This window comes from Camelina sativa, chromosome 6, assembly GCF_000633955.1.
Source record: "Camelina sativa cultivar DH55 chromosome 6, Cs, whole genome shotgun sequence".
NCBI classification, from domain to species: Eukaryota; Viridiplantae; Streptophyta; class Magnoliopsida; order Brassicales; family Brassicaceae; genus Camelina; species Camelina sativa.
This window is the reverse complement of record NC_025690.1, coordinates 24,408,702-24,433,577: the sequence shown is the minus strand read 5'-3', so window position 1 is coordinate 24,433,577 and position 24,876 is coordinate 24,408,702. Positions and strand designations below refer to the sequence as shown.

At 35.8% G+C, this 24,876-nt stretch overlaps 9 protein-coding genes across 13 annotated transcripts; 4 read left to right on the top strand and 5 right to left on the bottom strand.

Moving 5' to 3' along the window:
• LOC104793372 lies at nt 1-641 on the bottom strand. Its single transcript, XM_010519727.2, has one exon. The coding sequence runs from the start codon at nt 539-541 to the stop codon at nt 110-112; it is 432 nt and encodes a 143-aa protein (XP_010518029.1). The 5' UTR covers nt 542-641; the 3' UTR covers nt 1-109.
• LOC104793370 (protein YLS3-like) lies at nt 1,695-3,138 on the top strand. The gene is made up of 2 exons (XM_010519726.1): nt 1,695-2,213; nt 2,757-3,138. The coding sequence occupies exons 1-2, from the start codon at nt 1,874-1,876 to the stop codon at nt 3,020-3,022; spliced, it is 606 nt and encodes a 201-aa protein (XP_010518028.1). The 5' UTR covers nt 1,695-1,873; the 3' UTR covers nt 3,023-3,138.
• On the top strand, nt 3,782-5,032 carry LOC104793369 (protein YLS3-like). The gene is made up of 2 exons (XM_010519725.2): nt 3,782-4,202; nt 4,500-5,032. Exons 1-2 carry the CDS (start codon nt 3,863-3,865, stop codon nt 4,721-4,723), a joined length of 564 nt encoding a protein of 187 aa, XP_010518027.1. The 5' UTR covers nt 3,782-3,862; the 3' UTR covers nt 4,724-5,032.
• Nucleotides 5,541-8,920, top strand: LOC104793368 (major facilitator superfamily domain-containing protein 12-like). Of its 3 annotated transcripts, none has more exons than XM_010519724.2 (13): nt 5,541-5,617; nt 6,193-6,444; nt 6,519-6,588; nt 6,719-6,915; nt 7,026-7,101; nt 7,190-7,273; nt 7,344-7,423; nt 7,533-7,659; nt 7,741-7,800; nt 7,880-7,930; nt 8,020-8,178; nt 8,258-8,390; nt 8,474-8,920. In XM_010519724.2, the coding sequence occupies exons 2-13, from the start codon at nt 6,269-6,271 to the stop codon at nt 8,647-8,649; spliced, it is 1,389 nt and encodes a 462-aa protein (XP_010518026.1). In that variant the 5' UTR covers nt 5,541-5,617; nt 6,193-6,268; the 3' UTR covers nt 8,650-8,920. The 3 variants fall into 3 exon arrangements, with proteins under 3 accessions (XP_010518026.1, XP_010518025.1, XP_019082388.1); XM_010519723.2 differs by lacking the exon at nt 5,541-5,617 and adding an exon at nt 5,785-6,008; XM_019226843.1 differs by lacking the exon at nt 5,541-5,617 and adding an exon at nt 6,074-6,091.
• Nucleotides 9,716-12,112, top strand: LOC104793367 (cytoplasmic tRNA 2-thiolation protein 1-like). The gene is made up of 10 exons (XM_010519722.1): nt 9,716-9,884; nt 10,157-10,271; nt 10,426-10,568; nt 10,658-10,777; nt 10,909-11,021; nt 11,112-11,204; nt 11,305-11,345; nt 11,432-11,498; nt 11,581-11,692; nt 11,798-12,112. Exons 1-10 carry the CDS (start codon nt 9,789-9,791, stop codon nt 11,963-11,965), a joined length of 1,068 nt encoding a protein of 355 aa, XP_010518024.1. The 5' UTR covers nt 9,716-9,788; the 3' UTR covers nt 11,966-12,112.
• Nucleotides 12,050-14,348, bottom strand: LOC104793366. Its single transcript, XM_010519720.2, has 2 exons — nt 13,832-14,348; nt 12,050-13,758 (listed from the first exon to the last, which is right to left on the bottom strand). The coding sequence occupies exons 1-2, from the start codon at nt 13,950-13,952 to the stop codon at nt 12,221-12,223; spliced, it is 1,659 nt and encodes a 552-aa protein (XP_010518022.1). The 5' UTR covers nt 13,953-14,348; the 3' UTR covers nt 12,050-12,220.
• LOC104793364 lies at nt 16,324-18,682 on the bottom strand. Of its 3 annotated transcripts, XM_019226842.1 has the most exons (6): nt 18,502-18,682; nt 18,301-18,387; nt 17,992-18,225; nt 17,174-17,305; nt 17,037-17,071; nt 16,717-16,827 (listed from the first exon to the last, which is right to left on the bottom strand). In XM_019226842.1, the coding sequence occupies exons 1-6, from the start codon at nt 18,655-18,657 to the stop codon at nt 16,812-16,814; spliced, it is 660 nt and encodes a 219-aa protein (XP_019082387.1). In that variant the 5' UTR covers nt 18,658-18,682; the 3' UTR covers nt 16,717-16,811. The 3 variants fall into 3 exon arrangements, with proteins under 3 accessions (XP_010518018.1, XP_019082387.1, XP_010518020.1); XM_010519718.2 differs by having other exon boundaries at nt 16,740-17,071; XM_010519716.1 differs by lacking the exons at nt 17,037-17,071; nt 17,174-17,305 and having other exon boundaries at nt 16,324-16,827.
• On the bottom strand, nt 19,253-21,240 carry LOC104793362. The gene is made up of 2 exons (XM_010519715.2): nt 20,999-21,240; nt 19,253-20,889 (listed from the first exon to the last, which is right to left on the bottom strand). The coding sequence occupies exons 1-2, from the start codon at nt 21,090-21,092 to the stop codon at nt 19,352-19,354; spliced, it is 1,632 nt and encodes a 543-aa protein (XP_010518017.1). The 5' UTR covers nt 21,093-21,240; the 3' UTR covers nt 19,253-19,351.
• Nucleotides 21,843-23,878, bottom strand: LOC104793361. Its single transcript, XM_010519714.1, has 7 exons — nt 23,674-23,878; nt 23,491-23,577; nt 23,182-23,409; nt 22,917-23,078; nt 22,770-22,823; nt 22,421-22,567; nt 21,843-22,340 (listed from the first exon to the last, which is right to left on the bottom strand). The coding sequence occupies exons 1-7, from the start codon at nt 23,833-23,835 to the stop codon at nt 21,960-21,962; spliced, it is 1,221 nt and encodes a 406-aa protein (XP_010518016.1). The 5' UTR covers nt 23,836-23,878; the 3' UTR covers nt 21,843-21,959.

Sequence of the window (24,876 nt, the reverse complement as noted above, 5' to 3'; positions counted from 1 at the left end):
TCTCACAAATTCAAAAGTCTATTTTTATTAATTCATACTCTCGCTTACATCAAAGACACTTCATGAACAAAGCCACAAAGACAAAGACAAAGACAGTACTTTCAAAAGATCACGAAGAAGCCTTCTTCTGAAGCTTGGAAGCTTCCAAATCAGCAGCTTTCTTCAAGATATTATCCTCACCATCATCCAAAACCATCGTAATCGGACAAGACCCGAGCCCATCAGCGATCGCAAGCACGATCTTCTTCATCTCCGATTCGAACTCCTCTAGATCCACTGAACCGCTCTGATCCGTATCAAACTTCTCGAAGATCGAGTCGTACAGCTTCGTCAGCTCGTCCGGAGGAGTCACCACATCAACTCCGAAGTGCGATTCAAGCAGCCTCATCGATTCGAACGCCTTTCGTACCTCCGACCTCGATAAAACGCCGTCTTTGTTCAGATCCAGAGCCGCGAACCTCTCGTTGACACTCTTCTTGAACTGCTCTTCGTCTTCCACAAATGACCGTACCGTTGATCCATCGATCACTACTACTCCCATTTTTCTTCTTCTTCCTCTTCGAGTTTTTGTTTCTGTAACTTTCTTTTCTCGATGATGTTGAGTTAAGGACTAATGAATGAGTCGGTGAAGAAGATAAGAAAGAATCTTAAGCATATAATATAATATTAGGCCTGTAAACCTTTTTGTTTATTTTTAATTGGGCCGTAATATTAAATTTAGTTTTTATTGGGTTATCGTAAGAGGTAAAGGCCCAATAGGCCTTAGGAAACGGAGTGAGTTCTATACGGTAAGGCAAGAGTGACCTCATTAATGACGCAGTGGTCTCGTTAGCTTTTGTAGTTGTAGGTGTAGTAGGGTTCCAAAAGACTGCACCAGGTGTCAACGCATACAATTCAAACACTGAGACGACACTCCCACTCAGTGGGTTGTTGTAGGTGTTACCGTGTTAGTAGTGAATGATGTTCCCTTTCCTCTTCTTAAATCGATTTCTTTATGCATTCCCACAGCTTTTGTTTTGTAGCTTTGGCAATTATTTTATTTCTTCTAATAAGTATTATGATGGATGGGTAGTGATTGTGTATGAATACTTTATACTAAAAATGAATTATTAGCTATCAAAACATCTCGTGGGCTACTTTTTAGGGAATAACTTTTTTGAAAAATAAAGAATAGCTATCAAAACATTAGTGATGCGATTTTCAGTCTTGCATATAGATATTCAATAATTTTGTTTTCTTTGAAATTTTGCTGTTTTATAATTGAAAATGTAAGTAATAGAAAGAAAGAATGATATGTGATATAACAAATATGTTTAATTCTTGGCAAAAAATAAAATAATAATAATATGTTTAATTCTTTGAATACTTCATTTATTGTTTTTGTTAACGAAATTTTATTTTATATAGATTATCAGGTTTTAATTTGGGATTTAGTAACAAGGCGAAAGTTGACAGAGACCCATAAGTTAACAAGGCGAAATTTTATTTTATATAGATTATCAGAGTTTAATTGACTTACCAAAAATTAGTTTAGTATGGATAAAAATATACTCCACAATTAAAATTATGGGTCCTTAATTCACCATACACCGATTGAGCTTATGGAGATAATGATGTTGACATTTGAGATCACATGTTCGTTCGCATGTATATACGACACAATTTTCCATCACCAATATATACTCCGATAAACTTCTCGTGACGACAACGCATACAACGCAATCATCGCGTAAATTACACAATAAAATAAAACAAAATGGCTTGTAGAAAAACCCTTAAAAGCTAAAAAGTGCTAGATAAATCGTAAGAGTGGTAGTAAAGGAATGGTAGTGGAAATCACAACAACAATAACACTGAAAAAAACAAAAAAAAAATGAAGTCATGGAGGATTAATCTAATGGCGACAGCAATAGCTTTGATAATGTTGGCTATGGTGGTCGCTGCTGGAGATGATAAGGCAAAAGATAAGGATGAATGTACTGAGCAGCTCGTGGGTATGGCCACGTGTCTTCCTTACGTGCAAGGACAGGCAAAATCTCCGACGCCGGACTGTTGCTCCGGCCTCAAACAAGTTCTTAATTCCAACAAGAAGTGTCTTTGTGTCATCATCCAAGACAGGAACGATCCTGATTTGGGTCTTCAGGTCAACGTCTCGCTAGCTCTTGCTCTTCCTTCTGTTTGCCACGCCACTGCTGACATAACTAAGTGCCCTGGTTCGTATCTTTACCTCTCTACAATTTCACCATATAATAAATAATTTGCGACGTCGTTGGATTAGTGATAAATAAAAACTAGTTGTTTCTTTTTTTGGATATATAGAAATTTTGTGCTAAGTGAATCCGAGTGTTTACGATTATAGTGTAGAATAATGTTTTGATATTTTACATATTTGGGTGACTTTTATATACTATATATCATCATTGATTGAAAACGTTAGAATTCTATCCATATAACATTTGGACTAAATTTTATCAGCTGATTTTGGTGGAATCCTACAAAAAAAAACGGAAAAATCAACGAATTCATCATAATAGTTTAGAATTAGTTAAAATTCATTTATGTTACCATCTAATTAAGCTAAGCGTATAACATGACTCATGTTAGCTCATGTTACATTAGTCATTAATGTACATCGATATATATAGCACATTCAAGAATAAAAACAGAGTATGCGAATAGTATGTTTGGTAAACAAGTTTTTGAAAGGGATGATACATAATAAGAAAACTCATATTTTTATGGGATGGGTGTTTCAGCTTTGCTCCACTTGGACCCCAATTCTCCAGATGCCCAAGTGTTCTACCAGCTAGCAAATAAAACCGTCTCAGCCTCTGCTCCCACTGGCTCGTCCCCTGGACCCACTAGCATGTCTCCGACCGCAGGATCCGATGCTGGTAAAAACAGTGGTCGAACGGCCTCTGTACCAGGCTCGAACCACGCTCAAAGCTTCTACAAACAATGGCTAGGGCTCGAAGTTGTTGCCCATTTCTTCGTATTTTCTTACATTTTCATCCTCGTATAGATAACAATAACGAAAAGTGAAAAGTATGTAACGTTGATTTTGCGCAATTGGAGTGACGCTGGTTTTTACCGTAACTGTGTTTGATTGATGAATTTAGTTCTATTTCGTGATCGTGAGACCTCTTTCTTTCTATTTTTGTGGGCCACAAAATAAGACACGTACGAAATACAGGTTTTCTATGTCTCGTTTAATGCCTTTTATTAAATTTATTTGAAACACAATAATCTTTATTCTTCAAGAAATACAATCATTTATTTATCAAACCTAGTTAAGGGTTGACGTTGGTTTTTAAATGAGTCAAAAGCATATTGATAAAGCCATATAGGCAACGTAAAGGGATTTTGCTTCGTTGTTAAAACTTAAAATAGACGTTAGACTTACACACGACATCTAAATTTTAGCGTCAACTTCATTACTTTTACAGTCCTTTATAATCCTTGACTCGAACACTTGAGTAATATTAATTAAGTCACTTGTAAACCGACAAATGAGTTAAAGAGATCTTTTTAAAAAAAAAATTTCTTCTAGTAAAATATCTTGTAGACTTGTAGTGACTTCTGAAGAATTATACCTTTTTGACAGATTTGAATATTCTTTAAGATCTTGAAAAATGAAATTAAAAAAAAAAAAGAAAAAAGAACAAAAGAGGTCGGCCAAACAAAACAAGGGTTGAAACTTGACTTACCAAAGTCTTTCCAAAGTTGATAAACTTTTGTCGTATTATAAAGTTACTATACAGAGATTCCGCGTTATGGAGATAATGATTTTGATATTTGAGATCTCTTGTTCTCACAATTTATTTACAAAAAGAAAAAATCAAATCCGAATTAAAAGAAAAAAATGGAATCATGGAGGATTATTCTAGTGGCGATATCAATAGCTTTAACAATGGCGACTACGGTGGTGGGAGGTGGAGAAGATAAGGCAAAAAATGAAGAACAGTGTAGGGAAGAGCGTTTGAGTATGGGCACGTGTCTTCCTTACATGAAAGGACAAGCAAAATCTCCGACGCCGGGTTGTTGCTCCGGTCTCAAACAGATTCTAGATTCGGAGAAAAAGTGTATCTGTGTGATCATCCAAGACAGGAATGATCCTGCTTTGGGTCTCCAGATCAATATCTCTCTCTCTTACACTCTTCCTTCCGTTTGTCACGTCACTGCTGATGTCGCTAAATGCCCTGGTTCGTACCTTAATCACCTCTCTTAGACTTTTACCGTTTTACGATATAACAGTGGTTGGTTGTATATGGTTCATTTTAATGTGGACGTTTAGAAAGGTCTTTGCTTAGTTTGTAATTATAATATGACTTTCTAAATAATAATTTAACATTTACCATATTGATTATCGTGTAAGAAACTGAATTCACGTAAGACCGTTGGTAATTTTTTAAGTACTCGAGTATTATCTTGAAAATTTTATTAATAGAAGCAATATTAACGAATCCATAATTTGTGGTACGGTGGTATGGATGTTTCAGCTTTCCTTCACTTGGACCCAAAATCTCCAGAAGCCCAAGTGTTCTATCTAATAGATCAAGCTTTACACAAAATCGGACTAGCTTCTGACCCACCCAGTCCCAGCGTTCCTCCAACCGCAGGATCTGATAACAACAACAGTGGTCGGACGACCCAACTCTTTGGTAAACGATGGCTAGTTGTTGCCCATTTCTTCGTCATATTTTGTATTTTCATCCTCGTTTAGATAATAACAATGAAACGTGAAAAGGATGTCACGTTGGTTTCGTGTAATTGCGGTGGCTTTGATTTTGTGCCGTTGCTGTTTTTGGTTTTGACTGATGAATGTAGTTTTCACTTTGTGACAACTCTTCTCAACTATTGTTTTTTTTCTTTCTTTGTATGGCGCAAAATGAGACACGAGCTAGCTACAAATGACAACTCTTCTCTCTATCTTGTATGATTTTATCAATTTTATTTTTGTAATATTTTTACTTGAGAAAAAACTCTTGAATTTTTATTCATTGAGTATGAATGTATGATGGTTTTGTTTGAACTGAAGTGAACTGCATCCACACGCAATTTCATTAACCGATAAGCCTCTTAGCGACAAATGAATTCTTTTGAGTGCGAATCAGATCCACAAGAAAAAAAGAAAGAAAGAGGGAACCACAAGGATCAAATGGAACATGATCACAAAGTTGTGGAGATCCAAGTTGCCATAAACTTACTTCTTTTTTTTTGGTTTTGTTTTTGGTGTTGTCATATTGTAAAACAATCAATTGGACTACTGATCGATCAAGGACTTCGGTTTAATGGGAGATTACGGGAACTTACTGGTTAAAAACTTCGGCAAACCTGAATTTTGGCTATACCTAATTGTATGGTTAAAAAAGTATAAAATACTATTGTAGAGACAAGTATTAGGCATCAACACACAGTAATAGTGTTGTAAGAAATTGTTGTTTGCACTTTGGCAGAGATACTAGTAACACCAATACAAAGTAATAGACTAATAGTGTTGGAAGAACTGTTGCAACTTGCAACCATTTATCGTAGTATATAAATCATCCAAAGTGTCCCCATACCAAATCTATAGAGCAATCACATGACCGCACGGTTTCCTAGATTATCTACTACGGTCAGTTTCGTCTCTCTTTCATGATCGTGATTCTCTTTTCTTCTCTTTTTTTTTTTTTTGGGTCAACAACATTTAATTTCCTGTTTTTAGTACTTCATTAATTCTTCTTTACTCAATAATTAAATTTTGAAATCGCGGAAAATAAATATTAATGACGTATTTACGCCGGAAAGTATTACTATAAAATTTTATTTTTTTCCTTTTATTTTTTTTCAAGTTTCTCGTTAAGCTCGCTCACACAACCGTTGTCATTTTCCCTTTTTTGTTCTTCCTTCTTAGTCCCGTTTCCTTGGGAATTGGATAATCTATTGAACAGATTCTTAAAGGGTATCTGAATCAAAATTCGATTTTGGGATTGCAAGTTTCTTCCTTTTTTTTTTTCATTCAACAGGTACGAAAAGTTTATTCCTTTTTTTCTTTCTTTTCTCGTTCTTGAAAATTCTCACCTTTCCTCAATTTCTTCAATCCGAAAAAGTTCGTGTCTTTTTTGTTGTTGTTGTTGTTGTAGATACAATTGACTATATTCGAGGTTTTGGGTTGTTTTGAAAATCTTCGATGTGTCTTCTTCCATGCAGGTTCTAATTGTAGGATTATACAATTAAAAAAAAAAAAAATACAAAATTTGTCTCTTCTGAAAAACCAATTTGGTTGATGACGTCACCTGTGATTGTCGGAAGGAACGATGACGAAGAGGATCCATCGACGAAACCACTTGGAAGGTTGTCTGTGTTCTATTATGGAGTTGGACATATGCTTAATGACATTACTGCTTCCTGTTGGTTCACTTACCTCCTCTTGTTTTTAACCCAAATCGGTCTCTCCCCAAGGTACATACAATAATATCTACTCCTGATTTTTACACTGAATTAGTGAGAGTAATTACGCTTTTCTTCTTCTGTAGGGATGCTGCAATTGTCATGCTCTCTGGTCAAGTTGCAGATGGTTTTGCTACTGTCTTCGTTGGTGAATTGGTAAAGTATTTTTTTTTTAATTTTGTAGTCTTGTTTAATTTAAGAGTAGTCTAAATTGATTGATCTTTGTTCAATGGAACCAGTGTATTTTTTTTTAATCTCACAAAATCTGTCTTTTTCATATGACCAGATTGACAGATTTGGGCATTTCAAAATTTGGCATGCTGCAGGATCCTTACTAGTTGCTGTCTCATTTTCATCTGTTTTTGGCGGTTGTTTGCCTTGTACTCTCCTCAACAGTAACTCCCTAACTGTTGAAACATTATCGTACAGTATGTTTGCAGCTATCTTCAATATAGGATGGGCTGCTACTCAGGTTTCTCACATGTAATAAAACAATCTTTCTTTTTTTTTTTCCGTTTGATCTTCTCTCTAGGCTAATCTCAAATTTACTCTGTCAGATATTCATTTTTTTTTTTTAACTTGATGTTCGCTAGGGCTATGGTCAATTGCATTACACTGAACTCAACAAGCAGAGTAGCACTAACAAGCTCCCGTAACGCTTTTAGCATGGTTAGCTCTTTCCCTTTAGTCTGATTTTAGCTCTTTAACGTGTCTTTTTAGGCTTATACTTAACATTTCCATCGACTGTTATTTTCAGGTTGCTAATTTAGGCTTATACGCTATTGCTTTAGTTGTATTTGGTGTTAGTGAGGCCGTGACAAAAAAAAATACCGAAACTCAGGTTTGTGCTTCTATGGTCTTGTTTATGTTAATACCTTCGGATATGATTCTAAGTCTACCTAAGTCTACAGTATCGTTGGATTGCTTACTCATCTATCACCGTTGGCTGCTGCTTTGTGGTCATATTTCTTATGGGAACAAAAGAACCAAGGTAATGCACACTTTTCTCTGAAATGCCTTGATCAGTTTTTACCAAAGTTCTTGCATTGATGGATGATATTTTATTGAAAATGAGTTGGTTTTTTTATTTATTTTCAAAGGCTGCGGATAGATCTAAGAGAAACTAGCCGAGCAAGAATACCGTGGGCTTACTGGTTCCGTAAAGTTCTATACTATCAAGTTGCTATGGTTTATCTCCTCACTCGACTAGTATTGAATGTTTCACAGGTTAGTTTCTGTATCCTTCATGTTTTGCTTCTTTTGTATTCGATCAATACTTACATTTCAGGATGACTTTAATATTGGCAGGCATATCTTGCATTCTTTGTTATTGATGAATTGCAAATGGCTCAATCCGCTAAAGCTCTGGTAAAATCAGTAAAACCACTGCAGTAAGCTTTCATCTCTACGATCATCAAACTTTTACTGATCAATGTTTAATTTTCAGATCCCCGCAATAATCTACATCTGCAGTTTCGTTGTATCGGTTATGCTTCAGGTGGTTACCAGAAGGCATTTATCTTCTTCGCCTCTAAACTTTGTCCTTTCTTAGTGTGTTATGTAACAACTATATTCCCATAATTGTAGGAGATTCCATGGAATGGAAAACGCCTCAAGGCATATTATTGTGCGGGTGGTATCATTTGGATATTCTGCGGTGTAGCAATCCTCTTATTGTCCAGAAGCATTAACTCTTACATGTATGCCATCTCTGTCTTTATCGGCATCGCAAATGCTTTAATGCTGGTAAGACAATCCTTTCTTAAATCTGACGTCTCCATGTGTTTACATGTAACGTGTAGTTCTGTCTTTTGATTTTTTACAGGTGACAGCAATCAGTATGCAGAGTGTGTTGATTGGTTCGGAACTCGGTGGATGTGCTTTCGTTTGTGGGTCATTAAGCTTCTTAGACAAAATGTCATGTGGGCTTGCTTTATATGTTCTTCAGTCACATCAAAGTAAGTTTTTGTTTTTCTTTCTTAGTTGATCTTATAAATATCTAGAGATTGTTGATGGAAGTGTTGTTTGCAAAATGGTGCAGGCACTTCACCAAAGGTCGATGTAAATATCAACCAACATTTTTACTTCTCGGTGACAAGATATGGGTTAGGACTTGTTCCAGCTGTATGCTCGCTTATTGGAGTTGTTGTAACATATTTTATGGAACTCGATAGCACAATTCTAAAGCCTCTGCGTCAACCACTACTACTAGAATGAACAGAAGGAAGGTATGCAACGTTTCTGGTCTGGTAAACATAACTCAAACTTGGTTACTGTTTGACAGTATAATGTTTCAATTTTTTGTTCATAAAGGATAAGTTTAGATCATACTGCAACAGGCAAAACATATGAACAAAAATTACTTCAAAGTCATTAAAAGTTAATACAAGTTGATTTTTGTTCCATGTTGTCTACTCGTTAGCCGCTTTCTTCTCTGTATCTTCCTTGTGTGAGTCCCTATAGATGAATAAAGAATGAGTCTTGTGAATCCTCTTTGTTTTCATTAGACATTTAGAACATAGATAAACTGAGAAACACATCAAGGTTGGTGAAGTTACTTCACTTGATCCATTACATAGATTCTCTATTTTACAGATTCTGAGAAAAAGGAATATTAATTCATAAGCAATTGATCTATATCCAAAAGCAATATTCCTTCTTCTTTGTGATGTAATGTTAAGCAGAGAACATAACAAGTAGAGAAACAGAGGCCAGAGAAAACTGGAGCACCTAAAGAAACAGAGCTAAAAAGATAACAGAGCACAGAAAACAGAGTAAAGTAAAGTAAAGAAAACAGAACACCCAAAATAGAGCAATAAGATAGACAGAGAAAGTAAAAAAACAAAGCACGGAAAACAGAGGAATAGGAAGAAACTGAGCAAGTAAATGTAAATTAACTTCTCGGCTGAATGAATCCTCTCTCATAAGAACGCACATAACATGTGCTGAAGCTGAAGCTTGTGACCAATCAAGCAATGGAGATGGGAGATATGATGAAAACATGGAAGCCAAGTTTTGTGCCAATAAAGTTACAGAGTTGAGAGTTTAAAAGACAAAATTACCGCATCAGTGTTTGTTTATCTAATCTTAACTCTTAAGCGATGAGTCAAACTCAGGCAGCACAGACGCAATGCCTTTACTCAAACGTCGCCGTTTAGCAGCGGTGAGTCAAACTGAGGCGCGACACAGATGCAATGCCTTTACTCAACGACGTCGTTTAACTCTTGACTCCGTATTCCGTCAAAGCCCTTTTAGGGCCCATATAGACGAAAAACGATGGCGTTTCATCATTCTCTGACTGCGTCGAGTTTAGGTCGCTTTTCACCTCCGACAAGCAGGAGGAGCTCCGGTGAGAAATGGAGGCCAAGAGCAAGAAAGCAGGAGCCACTCGTCTCTGCTGCTTATGCAACCTGAGACGTCCCGTTCTCAAACGTCCCAAAACCCTTCAACAGGTAACTCTACTCAAACTTCTCTTGTTTGGGTTTTAGCTAAGATTTCAAGAAGAAGCTTGGAACAAACTTCTATACTGTAAGATTTGGCTCTTTTATGAATTCCACTGGTTGGGTTATGATCCCTATGTGAAATCGAATCAAAAATTAACAATCTGATTCGTTGGAATTGGATCAAAATCCAATCTTTAGTTTCCAAGTGTATTGTTTAGTTGCTAGAGTCTCCTCTTTTGGGGTTTTATGTATGAGAAGTGATTGAGTCTGTGTGTTTAAAGATATGCAGAGAGTGTTTCTATGAGGTTTTTGAGGAGGAGATTCATCAAGTCATTGTTCAGAATCGTTTATTCAAATCTGGTGAGCGAGTTGCTATAGGTGCTTCTGGTGGAAAAGGTAGTTGCTTCTCTTTCAACCTTCAAACTTATGAAGATCTTTTGCTTCAACATAATACTGTTACACACTTTTGATTGTTCTGGTAGTTGATAGTTGATAGAGTTGATAGCTGATTCATCAAAATAATCCAAAAAGCTGAGGCTTTGTTGTGCAGATTCTACAGTTCTGGCATATGTGTTATCAGAACTAAACAGACGGCATGATTACGGATTGGATCTCTTTCTCTTGTCCATAGATGAAGGGATTACGGGTTATCGTGATGATTCTCTTGAGACCGTTAAACGGAATGAAGTCCAAGTAAGCTTCTTTTTGAATTCTATATGTGATTGGTGATTGTTTTCTTGGCGTTTTTTTTTTTTGATGGGTTCTGTATTTCTTTCTTTCAGTATGGTTTGCCTCTTCAGATTGTTTCATACAAAGATCTGTATGGATGGACAATGGATGACATTGTAAAAATGATCGGTTTGAAGAACAATTGCACCTTTTGTGGTGTATTCCGTCGACAGGTAAGGAACAATTTTCTTTTGCTTGTTCTACAGTTTGTCAATTCTTTTGCTTGTTCTACAGTTTGTCAATAACTCTGCATAACAACAACAAAATTTTGTTTTTAATTTGCTTCTGTTTGATTCATCTAAAGGCACTTGATCGAGGAGCTGCGTTATTGAAAGTAGATAAGCTAGTCACTGGACATAATGCAGATGATATAGCCGAAACCGTTCTCTTGAACATATTGCGTGGGGATATTGCTAGGTAAATATTTTTTTGATGATTTGATGAAAAAAAAAGAAAAATCTATCTCATTCGTGAATGAAATGATTTTTGTAATGTTGGCTATTGTAGATTAAGTCGGTGCACATCGATTACTACTGGTGAAGATGGTCCCATTCCAAGATGTAAACCTTTCAAGTATACATACGAAAAGGAGATTGTCATATATCCTTACATCCTTCTGTTTTGAATACTACTGATGGTTTTATATTACTGTTACTTGTCAACAAAAAAAAAAATGCGATATACCTTAACGTTGCTATACGTATGCTTATTTCAAGAAGCTGGACTACTTCTCTACTGAATGTAAGTGTGCATTTTTTAAAGTTTTTTTCATTGTTCGTAGATTTCATTTTCAGCCAAGATAACTCTTTCGTTTGTTGAGTTTGCAGGCATATACTCTCCTAATGCGTATCGTGGGTTTGCCCGTGAGTTCATCAAAGATTTGGAAAGACTAAGGTTCTTTCTCGACTTCTTCTTCCTGTCAGTATCTGCTACAATCATGAGTTAAGTAGGGATCACTAACTTCTACAAAATGCAGGCCGAGGGCGATTCTGGACATCATAAAATCTGGAGAAGATTTTAGAATTGCCACAACCACAAAGATGCCTGAGCAAGGAACGTGTGAGAGATGTGGGTATATTTCTAGCCAGGTGAGACCTCTCTTTATCACATAAAGTGTCAGTTGTCATGCATCATTAGAACATAGAGTTAATATATAGTTGTTTGATTGTTTTGGATTAAAACATGATATGCAGAAATGGTGTAAAGCTTGTGTTTTGTTAGAAGGACTGAACCGTGGTTTACCTAAGATGGGTATTGGAAGACCGAGAGGCGTAAATGGTGATCATAAAAAGGATACAAAGAAGCCTGGACCTGCTGTGAAATCTATAGAGAGCAAACAATGTGGATCTCTGGATTTCTAAAATATTTTGGTAACTAAAAACTAAGAAATTTTGTTCCTTTCATAAACTTATTGTACTTTTGGTTTTACTTTTTGGCTTTGTGTGTATCTGAAGTGTTTTATTATGATAAAAATCTGTTCACTAATATTTCCAATATTTTTTGGTTTTTCACTTGGCCAAACTTAATTTTTATGTATATACACATAAACAAGGGTTAAGAAGAATTTTAATTACCAAACTAACAAATAGTAAGAAAAAACAAACAAATTCATCTTTTTAACTTTCATCACCAACCCAGTTTCCCTTAAGTTTAGGCCCAGTAGGCCCATCTTCACCATAAACTTCATCAGGAATCTTGCTGACAAATTTAACAAAGGCCTTTTTCAGTAACCCAGGCAATATACTCTCAACGCCCTTAACCTGATCATCAACATCATAATCAATCTTGGGTCCCCACTTCCTTAAATAATTAACCCACGGCGGCTCAACCACTCCTCCGCCGTCATACTCCGCCGCAATCACCTCATACCCTAATCCAGTATCAATCACTTTTTTACTCTTCGCCGTATCGTTCCTTATCCCAACCCCATCGTCTCCTTGCAACACCAATCCAGGTTTCGGATACATAGCGTGACCGTGAAGCGATGCGTAAGCTACAGGTTTGTTACTTCCTCCTTGGAACTCTAAATCGCAAGCCTCGATCCAAACTCCACCGCTGTGCTGCGATAGAAACACTCGCCATAGCTCTCCGGTGAAGTTACTGATCCGTAACGTCGCGTGTTCCCAATCTCCAATGTGTTCTCCGATCCTCCCCAACGGTAGATTTACGAATTTGACTTTAGCTCGTGCAGGACCATTGAAAGGGTAAAAGATCCAGATCGATATGTCTGTGAATGTTGCTCCGAGCATTGGTTTGATGTGAAGATACACTTTTGTGCTTTGTAAGTCTCCTTTTTTAACTCTCTCTTTACCGTTTTTGTCTATTGGTAGGTCTAGCCAGTATGATCCATCGTTTGATCCGCCTTGTGGAAGATTAGAACCGTTTGATTCGATAGGTATTGGTTTTGATTCTTCGCATCTCTTGTATAGCAATGCTCCGTTGTTGAAGTACCAGTTAACAGAGGAAGGTAGATAATCTTCGTCTGGGTGGAAGTAGACCCATGGAGAATAAGTTTGGAACAGTTCTTTGATTTGGGACTCATTAGGCATTGTAGAGAAGTCGAAATTTGTATTCTTTAAGCAAGATAATGATGGAGGAGGGGAGTTTTGGGTTTGCCATGTAAATGTACCTACACTGACACCTGTAGCTTGTGTTCCTCTTGTGGTTGGTCTTAGATTTGAGATGTTGACTCCGTTTGTTTCCCATATCCATGTATCAGCTTCACATTGTTCGGTTAGATCTGATCGAACGCAGCCTACTTTGTCTAGAGGTGGCTTTTGTGAGGAGTTTGTGACTATTAGACCAACGGCTTGATATCCATCAGGTGGAACGGGCTGCCAGAAATAACCAGGTCCGTCTTGTTTGATCTTCAGTGACTCGGTGTTTCCGACGAGGGTGTAATCCACTGGGGGTTTCAAGGTGTTGCTGGAAAGATCTCTAGCTGTGAGTACCCAACCAAAGAGTTTACGGTTGTTTGGTTGAGCATAGTGACCAAGGATGGAGAAACCGGAAGGGAATGAAGATGGTTCAAAGAATGTGGCTCCGAGATTGTCTGGTCCTCCTTCATAAGTGGACCAAACTTTGTTGAATGTCGAAACTTGACTAACCTCCAGACCACCTCCCAAGTCAATGGTTCGTTTCGCAAAACCGTCACCTGATGTTGCAAGTCAAATCAAAATCAGCAAAGTAATTGAGAGAGAGAGGGATCAACGAGAAGCGATACAAACCTTGAGTAAAAGTAGGCAATGGTGAGGGAAACTTGAAGGGAGTTTCGACCGGAAGTGCTTTGAGAATCTTCTTTGATCCATCTTCAAGAGAAGGATCTGATATTGAAAGACAATTTCCCATATTTCGGATAGCGGAACATACACAGGAAGGTTGATGTACAGATAACAGATATGTCAACAAAGGATACCTTTTTTGGTTGTTAGAAACAGAGGAAACTTGGAGTCATGGGTTTGTATATAAACTTGGTGTCAATTGCTTAGAAACAAGAAAGAGAGGATAAGTGTAAAGCATACTCTTTTTTTTTGTGAATGTTAAAAACGCAAACTTAAACGTAGAAGTCAAAGCTGATCGATCTAACGGAAGGTGTCGTGCAAGGTTTTATACTAAATATACATAAATTTATCATATCCTTCTTTGTTCTGTTTTCTGCAAGTTACAAATCGTGCAAGGTAGCACTTGATAAGTGAATTAATGACAAGTGACAACGACTTTGTTACGTTTATCCAACAAAAGAAACGTGGTGGTGCTTATTAAAAGTCAGTCGTATAATATTGATACGACTTTTTTTTTACTTAAAACGCAAAACCAATTTGTTAGTCTTCAATAGTTTACACATTCTTTAGAACGCTACTAAGTTCTATCATAGAAATCAATTCTGAAAAGGTTGTCACAAACATCTTGTAAAGAAAATTTGAAACATCATGTCACTTCTCAAAATCAAACGCATCGACGGGTACTTCATTTTCCTAGTAAAAAGTACAATTAAAGATCTTGTTAACCTAATCTCTCATAGGCATTGAGGGTTAGGTCCAGGTCCGCCATATAAAATGTAAGTTCCCCAGACTTCTCTTTTATATATAGAGAGATATCACGTGTTACATTATAAATTTATACTAGTATAGATATTAGCAAATTATTGATCAGATCATTATTAGTATATGTACGATCTAGTATATTCCATCTTTATTGTCATTTCATCTTTATCCAATTCTTTTTAACATAAAATTATGATGTAATGTACTTAACATTTTTTATTTTCTTTTTATATATAAAAGTTTTTACTTATCCAGTTTCATCATCTTCATTATTTTCTACAGATTTTTTACCTTATTTGTTGTGTATTGAGTTTCTATTAATTCCATTTATCATTTTCTATTATTTCATTAATATTGTATATAAAATAGTCTTTAATAAAAAAGAACTGTACAGTATTTAATAAAAAAATGACCTCTTTAAACGTATCTAATATCTATAGACTATGGTTAACAAAAACGGGTTGTGCCCAATTGTCTCTAACCACCTCCACCAAATTAATGCCACCAATCAAAAACATAACAAATATATACCATAAATTAGTTCATGGTAGTGTCGTTCATAATGTAAGTATTTTAGTTTTAGTGGACATCTTTAATCATGTGGACCAAATTATATACGAATTTCTCACCGAATTCCTATGATCTTTTTTTTTGGGCAAAGAATTCCTATGATCTTAACAAAAAACTTAGAAAACAAAAAAAATCCAAAAACTATAGGTACTCGCTTAGAATTTTAAAATTCTGTGTGTGCCTAGTTTTTCTAGACGAGTTTAATTATGTATCCTAAATCAAATAATATAAAATGCATATGTTAGAGCCAACAGATTTATCTTATAAAAAGTTACTACCACCATTCTATGTGTACAATGATTTTTTTTTTGGCTGGCTGGCTGATTGGCTTTACATTTTTCTATTTGTTTTGAGAGTTTTGAGTTGATTCTTATGTGTAGTATGATTCTAGTGTTATTATGTTAAGCATCATTCTTATTATCTCATAGTTTGCTATGAAAATCCATGGGAGAGCTGCTCATCGACGACGCTCATAGTCATCACCAAGAACTTATGTCCTCACCCTCATCTTTTATTAAACACATAGAGAGCCAAGTATAGTAAAATATCATATTGACCCGTTAATTTTTTACCACCCTTTAGGTAGTATAGAATAGGAAAATTAATTGTAAAAATATTCTAAACTAGGTGAAAGAAATAGGAAAATTTTGTGATTTGCTCATGTTTTGCGTTATATTACTTTGCCATTATATAGACAAACCTTTGGATAAAGTTGTGCAAGGAAATGGATATTCCCACAAGAATGTTATTTATAATTTTTAATAGCGATAATACTTACGTGGGCGATCAATTCTTTAGTTTTCCGTTAAATGTTTTTTTTTTGTTTACGAATATACGCATATGTGAAAAAACTAACAAAGAAGACCGACACTGACCCATAGAAAATTGTCCGTATTGGTATTCCATACTTAAGCGGAGTCAATTCCAGCAAGTCGTATTATTCCACATATTAGAAATTCGATAATTATTGGACATTTATTATTTATTATGTGCCCAATTAATCGGATAACACAATCTCTGTATTTTTCTTGGTTTAAAATGTTATCTAATTAATTTAAGGATCGTGAAATATATATAGAAGAAATCTAAGGCCTATGCATTACTGATGAAGCAAGGAAAAACATTTTGAGGAGGTACATTAGTATATTCAAAAGATTAGAAGTTTAGAAATAATTCTCTTCTCAAAATCAAACGCATCGACAGGTACTTCATTTTCCTAGTAAAAATACAACTTAAAATCTAGTTAGCATAATCTCTCATAGGCATTGAGGGTTATGTCCAGGTCCGCCGTAAAAAATGTAAGCTCCCCACCTTCGGCTAGAGCCAACCTTGAGGTTATAGCATTCGGGCCGAGTAATGATTGCTTCGAGATTTTGAGCAAAGGGTGTGATAGGATTATTAGATTTATCGATGTACTCTATGCAATTGAAATAAGCCGCCTTCTTAAAACCTTCTTCTGCGAAATGGCCACTCCCCATTTGCGGTAGCGTGTGTTCCCCTCTGCCTTCAACATAATGTGTAATTTCACCTCCCCATACGATCTTCCGTGCTGAATCTGCTAGCTTTGGAACTATGAAGCTCGGCCAGTATCCGACTAGATATGTCTCAAGCTTAAGCCACCAAAATAAAACATATTTTGATTTTAGATTCGTATCATTGATCTGCTTTTTTTTTTTTGTTTCTTTGAACGAATCATTAGATCTGGTTATGATGGTAATATATGTGGTGTTAATTTAGCCTAGTTAGCCGGCAAATTTTTTTTTTTTTTTTTTTTGTGTTAGTTGAAAAATGGGAACTTCCCGTCCAGTAAACAAATAACCTAGGATTATTATCACCGTACACTCCTGGATAAACCTATAAATTAAGGCAAACAAAAGTTGGTGTTAAATATTTATGATATGTCCAGAAAATATATGAACAAGATGTCGTTACTATGTTAAGGATGGAAGACCAAACCTGCCAACCAGCTTCAATAGTGTTACGACTAGTGCCAATTCCAGATACGAGCCAAGTCTGAGACAAGCTGAACTCGTCGGGAGTTGCTACATCTGGTTTCCATATATTTATCGAGGCTTTTGTCCCGTAAAACTTTCCGTTTTTCACACCCATGTACGCGTACCAAACCGGGGAAAGATTGATTAGGATCGGGCCGATTGGTCATACAATATTAGTATGGGAATAATTAACCATTTCAGTTAGTTTCTTATCCGGTTAAATTTGATTTGAATAAAAGATTCCAGATACAAAAAAAAATTTTGACGAAGTAAAAGAAATTACTATTAATTAAGTATAAATCAATATGGTGACAAAAAAAAAAGTATAAATCAATATTATTCGTCAGATACAAAGTAAATAACATTTTACTAAAATTTAAATGAAAATAGTCACTCAGTCTCTACTATGAATATATGAATAACTTTTACATGCATCTCTTGCATTTAGTTTTTTAAAAAAAAGAGTTTTCTTTGCCAAATTAATTATTAAATCAGTATTTACTTTAAGTGACGTATACTAATAATTTTTTTCAAAAAAAGTACATATATTCAATCAAATATCCAAATTTTTACAGATATAAATATAAACATTGAATGTCTGGGTAGCTTTAAAACGGATATAAATCAATAAAATACATAGAAAAAATATATCAATTTAAACGGATCAGATATATGTACTACAAAAAATTAAGCTACACCTACCCTTGAGTATAAGTATAAGTGTAACTTAGCTTAGCTAGAAAGGAGTATTTGAAAAGGGGCAACACATAAATGTTGTACCTCATGGTGAAAATTTGGATTAGAGGATGTATCTTCAGGAATGTATTGATGACTCTTTTTCCCAAAACTTTCAAGAGATTTTGCTCGTAAGATATCTTCTTTTTTTGTTCTTCTTATGGGGACAGTGTTTTCTGGGCAGTACTCTCCATCTTTGTGCCATACTTGAGTAGGCTTTTTCTTCTTCTTGGTGTACGTAGAGTCACCTTCACCTTCCGGGATAAAACTTGGTTTAATCTACGTGAGAAAATTTCCTGGTTTAACACGATCATGCATGTGTAAACAAAACAGAGATGGTAAATGATAGCAAACCTGAATGGTGTGATTTATGAGCGAGGGATGATCAAAATCTGGTTGGATAGCGATTGGAACACAATCAATTATATCTCCATCTTCACTCTGTACGAAAGATTAAAGCAAAAGTTAGTCTCAGTTTTTTTATTCTTTTTCTTGCTGAGAATATTCAAAGCATGGAGTAGATGCATATCAGCATATGGAATTTGTATAAGATACCTTAATGGATTTAAGAGCTGGCTTGTTAAGCTGCTTCAAAAATCTTCGTACTTTAATTTCCGGATGATGAAAGAAATCTTTTCCATCGGCGCAAGTAGCGATTGTCAGTGATGTTATTACCATCAGAGCTACCGCTAAACCGGCCATTCCCATCATGTTAACACAATACTTTTAGGTAGCACTCTTTGTATTTCTATAATTTTTATTCAAATACTCTTTGAAATTTATAGGTGCATATTAAGAGTTGACTCATTGACTTTATCAAATATTCTAAAAATTATGAAATTATAGAGCTAAAAGACTTTTATTACTTTGTGATAGATTTAGTGGTTACTGGTTACATTAATAACACCATGCATGAAAATCAATAAAATTGACTCATGACTTAAAAGGACATAAGTAATTTCCGATCTTGTGAAGAAACGCGTTATTGATTTAAAAGGACATAAGTAATTTCCGATCATGACAATTGAAAAGACCGTGTAATTCCCATAATATGCACTCTGACCTATTCAAAATTGGGAATCTAATTAACTACGTACCCTTTGATTAATATTACTTTTGCCTATCTCAAGAGAAATAACTCAGTTTTTGTACGTATGAGTTACGTAAAAATATTATGTGAAAATACAACGTCTTAATTTGAGATGGAAGACATTTTTTTTTTCTTCTAACAAAACAATTAATATTCTGAAAAATACATTCTTGACCAAATCATTTTGTGGGCAAGAAGAGAAATAAAGGAAACCTAAAGGTAACTTACGAAACATCACAAAACGAAAAAAAGGTGTTCTCATATTACAGAAAAATAAGGATAGATTCACAAAACCAAGCAAATAAACGAGGAGATTCAAACTTCATCGCCTAACCAATTCCGTTTCAGCTTTGGACCAGTAGGTCCTTCCTCTCCAAAGACCTCATTAGGCAATCCTTTAATCGCACTCCTAAACACGTTCTTAAGACCCTCCCCAACCATAATCTTCTCCACTCCTCTAATCTCATCTTCATGACCATAATTAATTTTTGGTCCCCAATGTCTCATGTAATTCAACCAAGCCGGCTCCTCCACTTCTCCTCCTCTCATATACTCCGCTGCAACAACGCTGAATCTAGCAGCCGTATCAATCACCTTTTCACTCTTTCCGGTATCGTTCCTAATCCCCACATTGTCTTTGCCTTGCAACACAAGTCCCGGTTTTGAGTACATTGCATGTCCGTTCAAAGAAGCATAAGCCACCGGTTTATTTCCTCCGCCTTGATACTCGATCTCCGGAGCATCGATCCACTTTCCTCCGCTGTGCTGCGACAGATACATCCTATGTAGCTTGCCGTTGAAGTTACTTATTCGGAGAGTGAAATGTTCCCAGTCTCCAATATGTTCGCCGATTCTCCCCAACGGGATTGTAATGGCCTTCAGTTTAGCCCGTGATGGGCCGTTGAACGGATAAAACATCCACACGGCTACGTCTGTGAAGGTTCCACCGTAAACGGGTTTTATATGAAGATACACTTCCATGCTCTGTAAATCACCACCTTGAACTCGTTTTCTTGCGTCGGGAGCTACAGGTAGGTCTAACCAATAGAGACCGTCGTTGGATTCACCTTGGGGAAGGTTTAAACCGTTTGGTTCAACTGGAACTGGGTTTGATTCATCGTCTTTCTTGTAAAGCAAGGCACCGTTGTTGAAGAACCAGTTGACAGACGCTGGGAGGTACTTCTCATCTTCGTGAAAATAGATCCAAGGGGCGTAAGCTTGAAACAGAGCATCGACCTGGGGCTTGCTTGGCATACAAGAAAAATCGAACTTGTTGTTTTTCAGACAGGGTAAAGTCGGGTTTGTAGAGCTTGCGAAGAACGTGCCAACACAGACTCCAGAGGCTTGTGTTCCTCTGTTAACAGGTTTAGAACTTGAAACCCTAAACCCATTAGTTTCCCATATCTGAGCGTCAGACTCGGATTGATCAGTCAGGTCGGAACGAACACAACGGATCTTGTCTAGAGGAGGTTTCTCATCCGAAGTTGTCACAATTAGACCCACTGCATTGTAGCCATCCGGAGGTACAGGCTGCCAAAAGTATCCAGTTTCGGCCCCGTTGTTCTCTACCTTTGTAGATTTGCCGCTCCAAAGAAGAAGATAATCCACAGGCGGTTTTAAAGAGTCGCCGGACAGGTCTTTTCCGACAAGCGTCCATCCGAAAAGCTTGCGGTTATTAGGTTGAGCGTAGAAGCCGAGAATCGAAAAGCCTTGAGGTACTGAAGACGGCTCAAAGAAAGTGGCTCCGAGATTATCTTGTCCTCCTTCGTATGCAGTCCATACTTTTTTAAATGTTTCTACTTGGCAGACTTCAAGACCTCCCGAATCTATTTTGCCTTTCGCAAATCCTTCTCCTGCAAAAATCAAAACAAAACTCCATAATTCCATAAACAAGGCAAAAGCAGAGCTAAAAACAGATGTGAAAATACAGGACAAACAACAAATAGAAATCAAAACATGAACCTGAAGGCCAAGATGGTAATGGAGAAGGGAGATTGAACGTGGAATCAATCGGCAAAGATGGTGATGTACTTTGAGCAGATGAGCTGTTACCCATTTTTGAGATTCACTAGTCCAAAACCGAGGAAAAATAATGTCTTTTTGATTGGTGTTGTGGTAAAGATAGACGTAAAGGGAAATGGGGACAGAATCAATACTGTAGGTCGAGTTAGATCAACCACATACAGATGATTTGGTCTTATCAACTTAGCACATGTTAGGTATTTATTGTGAAACGAAAAGTCATCGCAAATCACTATTAGGGTTGTTTGGCCTTTGATTCGATCGACGCTCATCATCACAGTTTGTTATAGAATTTGAGTAATGTTTTGCACGTTTAACCATTACGTATAAATATTTCTCTTTTGCTTGTTGAGATCAATTTTTTTTCCTGGGATTTGTTTGTTATGAATAATATAACACCATCGGCATCATGGCAAAACATTGTAATTATTATACACATAATAGTAATTTAAAATTTTGAGATTAGTATCTTTTTTAGACACTCAATTAAATTAAAATTAAATTAAATATAAAAGATGCTCTAATAAATTTTCTGTCCAAACGAATCCTAGTCAAAGAATAACGAGCATGGTTTAATTTACATTTATTAAACGTGCAATGTTATACATTTTTTTTTTTTTGAATTTTATCTCAAACAGCTGTGTTTTAGTTAACTTATTATTATCAATATGTGTTGTCTTTATTATTCTCGAATTATTTCAATTCGTTGTTAACAACAGACTGTTGAAATATTGTTTTTTTCTTTTTCTTTTGATAAAACAAACGGTGTTTGAAATCGAATTAATGATAGATAGAAACATCTCTGGTGACGTGGATTATTATTCTTCAATGACTATCACATGTTTTTATTCATAATAATGTACATACAAAGTATGTAAAAATCTACACGCACGTATCCAAATCATGGACACTTAACGTTTCGACCAGGACCACCGTAGAAGAAATGAGTCCCCCAAGAAGTTCCACCATTCCCTGCCTTAACATTGTAACAGTTGTGCTTATCAGCAAAATAGTAAAGTCCTTGTGGTTCTCTAAGAGTATTGGTTCCATCAACTATCATAAGATTCCTGAAATAGCTTGCTTTCTTAAAACCTTCGTCTGCAAAATGTCCACTTCCCATATCCGTGGTTGTGTGTCTCCCACCGGTCCTCGAGTTAATGATTTCACCTCCCCATTCAACCCTCGTAGCTTCTCTTCCTAGAGAATTGAACAACGAGCCTGGCCAATACCCAATTACGTCTTTTTCATTGACCCTGAGCCACCAGTTTCCTGTTTTTCGGTCCTAAGGTATATCTTGCCATTGAAGTTACGTTGAATATATGAATCTCATATTGTTGAGGTGATATATAATTATGTTATTACCTTCCATATAAGTATGGATAGGTCGTATTGAGCTCCACGGTAACGTGACATGGTGGTGATCGACCCACCGACGGTGTATCGATTACTTGTTTGAACAAAACCAGAGCAGAGGAGGTTGTAGCACCCTGTTTTTCGGTAACCATCGCGCTATTCCCGGAAAATACAAGATTTCATAAAAGTCAAAGTCTTAGATGCATAATTTTATAGACCAATGTTAAAAGAAAGAAGAAGAAGAAAAAAAACTAGTTATAGTTTATAGTTCCATTCAAGATCGACAAACTAGTTAATCGTTTGAATTTTCAAAATAGTGTTCGATATATATAAGAGATAAGTATGTTAAAAGGCTTACCGTCCAATAAACAAAGAATCTGGGATTATTGTCATCATATAATTCTGGATAAACCTATATATTAAGATAAACAAAGGTAGAAGAATCAGCTACGTGTTTTGCATAAGAACAAAAAAAAAGATGTAGTCAAGAAGGAACCAAACCTACCTGCCAACCAGCCTCAATGGTGTTAAGACTAGAGCCATTTCCGGAAATAACCCAAGTCTGAGCCAAGCTAAATTCTTTGGGAATTTGGACATATGGTTTCCACAGATTTATTGCAACTTCTGTCCCATAAAATTTTCCATTCCTCACACCCATCAAAGCGTACTTAAACCATTCCAAAATATATGAAAATTGTAAGCTACATGACAGTAACAATAATACACATGATGACATGTGTCAATGTGTGTGTGTGTGCATGTAGTTGTACCTGATGACCTAATGTTGGATCAAAGGTTGTAGTTCTTGGGATACTTTGTTGAGACTTTCTCCCAAAACTGCTGATGGATTCCGGTCTTAAGAGATCTTCTTTCTTAGTTCTTCTGATTGGAACAGTGTTTTTGGGACACTCTCCCGTCTTGTGCCAAACCTGAGTTATAGTCTCGGCCTCTCTCTTGGTGTACGTTGAATCACTTACCGGGTAGAAACTCGGCCTCATCTACAAATTTGAACTTTTCGTCGCAATGGTTTCAAAAAGTCATGTTATAAAAGAATAGAGAGACGGGGAAAAGAGCCAAACCTGAATGTTATGGTTTTTAAGTAAAGGATGATCAAAAGCTGGTTGATTAGTGATAGGAACACAATCTATTACATCTCCATCTTCACTCTATAAATAAGATTTAATTAAAACGAAAAAGAATTGATGTGATAAAGTTTCTAAATAATTGTTATGAAATTTGCATATAGAATTTGTGTAAGATACCTGAATGGATTTAAGAGCCGGCTTATTGAGCCGTTTCATATGTCTATGTAGTTTGATTTCCTGTTGGTCGAAGAATTTGTTTCCATCAACGCAAATAGCTGATATCGCACCTGTCACCACAATCAGAAGTAGCACTACTATGAAGCTGGTCATTCTCATCATGGTTAATTACATACGCAGTTCTTAGCAAAACTTTTAGACATTACTCGTTGGATTTTATATATAGGAGTAGATTGCTTATGTTTCATAAATTAATAATATTTGTTCTCAACTCTAGCCATATTTTTTTATTTTGGTATAAAGTCTAACCATACATATATTAATAATACCCAAAATTTCCCTGTCAATATTAAGGTTAGTATATAAAATGTTTGCCAAATCGTTGACTGAAGTTTTTATAATGGTACTCCAGGTTTTTCACCACTCACATTATTTGAATCCAAAATATTTAGGTCCGGTTAACCATTGATTTGGTTAACCGGCCAGATAATTTTTGCGAACATAAACTGACATTTGACCAAACAAACTGAACCAGTTATGCATTCTTTTTTCAAATATTAAAATTTAGTAACCTAGTCTTGGACGTTATCTTTATAAATTATTTGTTAAATCATTTGTTCGTCTGTCATCATGAACCATTCCGTGTGAGGTCACGAACTTGTAACTGCACCAGTTCATTATAAAATATCGACATGAATTTAAAATATGGTCGGGTAGGTACATTCTTTTCTTTTGATTACCATTGAATATTTAGTAAAATTAATTATACTTCTCTTACTATGTTTAATTGATTATAAACTTTTCAACTGAGAACTCGTCAACACGATCGAAGTCAACTCTCTTGTGGCTTGAGGCCCACATTTTTCGTTGACTTTTAAACAGACACCATGAGAAGATAGATCTGTAATCCACTTAGATGAAAACTATGAAATTTAATATGAAATTTAAGATTTTTACTTTCTAAATTGTGAATTTTAACTGCTAAGAAATAAATGCTAAAAATATTCATTTAATTTTCTTAGTTGTGTTTATAAAATTCCCATTGTGAATCTGTGTACCTGAATATATGTGTGTATTATTTATATGCACATCAAATAAATAAACAAATGAAGGAATTGAAACTGTAGACTGTCCTAACTTCAAATTTTGTTCCTGCATGAATATATTAATGGATTGTTCGTTCAAAAAAAAAAAAAAAAAAAA

What these genes read in the sequence shown, in the direction of transcription:
- LOC104793372 (XM_010519727.2), bottom strand. Translation starts at nt 541, where the DNA reads ATGGGAGTAGTAGTGATCGATGGATCAACGGTACGGTCATTTGTGGAA.
- LOC104793370 (XM_010519726.1), top strand. Translation starts at nt 1,874, where the DNA reads ATGAAGTCATGGAGGATTAATCTAATGGCGACAGCAATAGCTTTGATA. An exon ending in TGACATAACTAAGTGCCCTG is followed by an intron (nt 2,214 to 2,756) that starts GTTCGTATCTTT and finishes TGGGTGTTTCAG; the next exon opens with CTTTGCTCCACTTGGACCCC.
- LOC104793369 (XM_010519725.2), top strand. Translation starts at nt 3,863, where the DNA reads ATGGAATCATGGAGGATTATTCTAGTGGCGATATCAATAGCTTTAACA. An exon ending in TGATGTCGCTAAATGCCCTG is followed by an intron (nt 4,203 to 4,499) that starts GTTCGTACCTTA and finishes TGGATGTTTCAG; the next exon opens with CTTTCCTTCACTTGGACCCA.
- LOC104793368 (XM_010519724.2), top strand. Translation starts at nt 6,269, where the DNA reads ATGACGTCACCTGTGATTGTCGGAAGGAACGATGACGAAGAGGATCCA. An exon ending in AAAAAAATACCGAAACTCAG is followed by an intron (nt 7,274 to 7,343) that starts GTTTGTGCTTCT and finishes CTAAGTCTACAG; the next exon opens with TATCGTTGGATTGCTTACTC. An exon ending in ATGGGAACAAAAGAACCAAG is followed by an intron (nt 7,424 to 7,532) that starts GTAATGCACACT and finishes TTATTTTCAAAG; the next exon opens with GCTGCGGATAGATCTAAGAG.
- LOC104793367 (XM_010519722.1), top strand. Translation starts at nt 9,789, where the DNA reads ATGGAGGCCAAGAGCAAGAAAGCAGGAGCCACTCGTCTCTGCTGCTTA. An exon ending in TACGAAAAGGAGATTGTCAT is followed by an intron (nt 11,205 to 11,304) that starts ATATCCTTACAT and finishes ACGTTGCTATAC; the next exon opens with GTATGCTTATTTCAAGAAGC. An exon ending in AAAGATTTGGAAAGACTAAG is followed by an intron (nt 11,499 to 11,580) that starts GTTCTTTCTCGA and finishes TACAAAATGCAG; the next exon opens with GCCGAGGGCGATTCTGGACA.
- LOC104793366 (XM_010519720.2), bottom strand. Translation starts at nt 13,952, where the DNA reads ATGGGAAATTGTCTTTCAATATCAGATCCTTCTCTTGAAGATGGATCA. An exon ending in ATTGCCTACTTTTACTCAAG is followed by an intron (nt 13,759 to 13,831) that starts GTTTGTATCGCT and finishes TTGCAACATCAG; the next exon opens with GTGACGGTTTTGCGAAACGA.
- LOC104793364 (XM_010519716.1), bottom strand. Translation starts at nt 18,657, where the DNA reads ATGATGGGAATGGCCGGTTTAGCGGTAGCTCTGATGGTAATAACATCA. An exon ending in CAGCTCTTAAATCCATTAAG is followed by an intron (nt 18,388 to 18,501) that starts GTATCTTATACA and finishes TCTTTCGTACAG; the next exon opens with AGTGAAGATGGAGATATAAT. An exon ending in ATCCAAATTTTCACCATGAG is followed by an intron (nt 16,828 to 17,991) that starts GTACAACATTTA and finishes TGGTGGCTTAAG; the next exon opens with CTTGAGACATATCTAGTCGG.
- LOC104793362 (XM_010519715.2), bottom strand. Translation starts at nt 21,092, where the DNA reads ATGGGTAACAGCTCATCTGCTCAAAGTACATCACCATCTTTGCCGATT. An exon ending in ATTACCATCTTGGCCTTCAG is followed by an intron (nt 20,890 to 20,998) that starts GTTCATGTTTTG and finishes TGATTTTTGCAG; the next exon opens with GAGAAGGATTTGCGAAAGGC.
- LOC104793361 (XM_010519714.1), bottom strand. Translation starts at nt 23,835, where the DNA reads ATGATGAGAATGACCAGCTTCATAGTAGTGCTACTTCTGATTGTGGTG. An exon ending in TTAAAAACCATAACATTCAG is followed by an intron (nt 23,410 to 23,490) that starts GTTTGGCTCTTT and finishes TCAAATTTGTAG; the next exon opens with ATGAGGCCGAGTTTCTACCC. An exon ending in TATCCATACTTATATGGAAG is followed by an intron (nt 22,341 to 22,420) that starts GTAATAACATAA and finishes GATATACCTTAG; the next exon opens with GACCGAAAAACAGGAAACTG.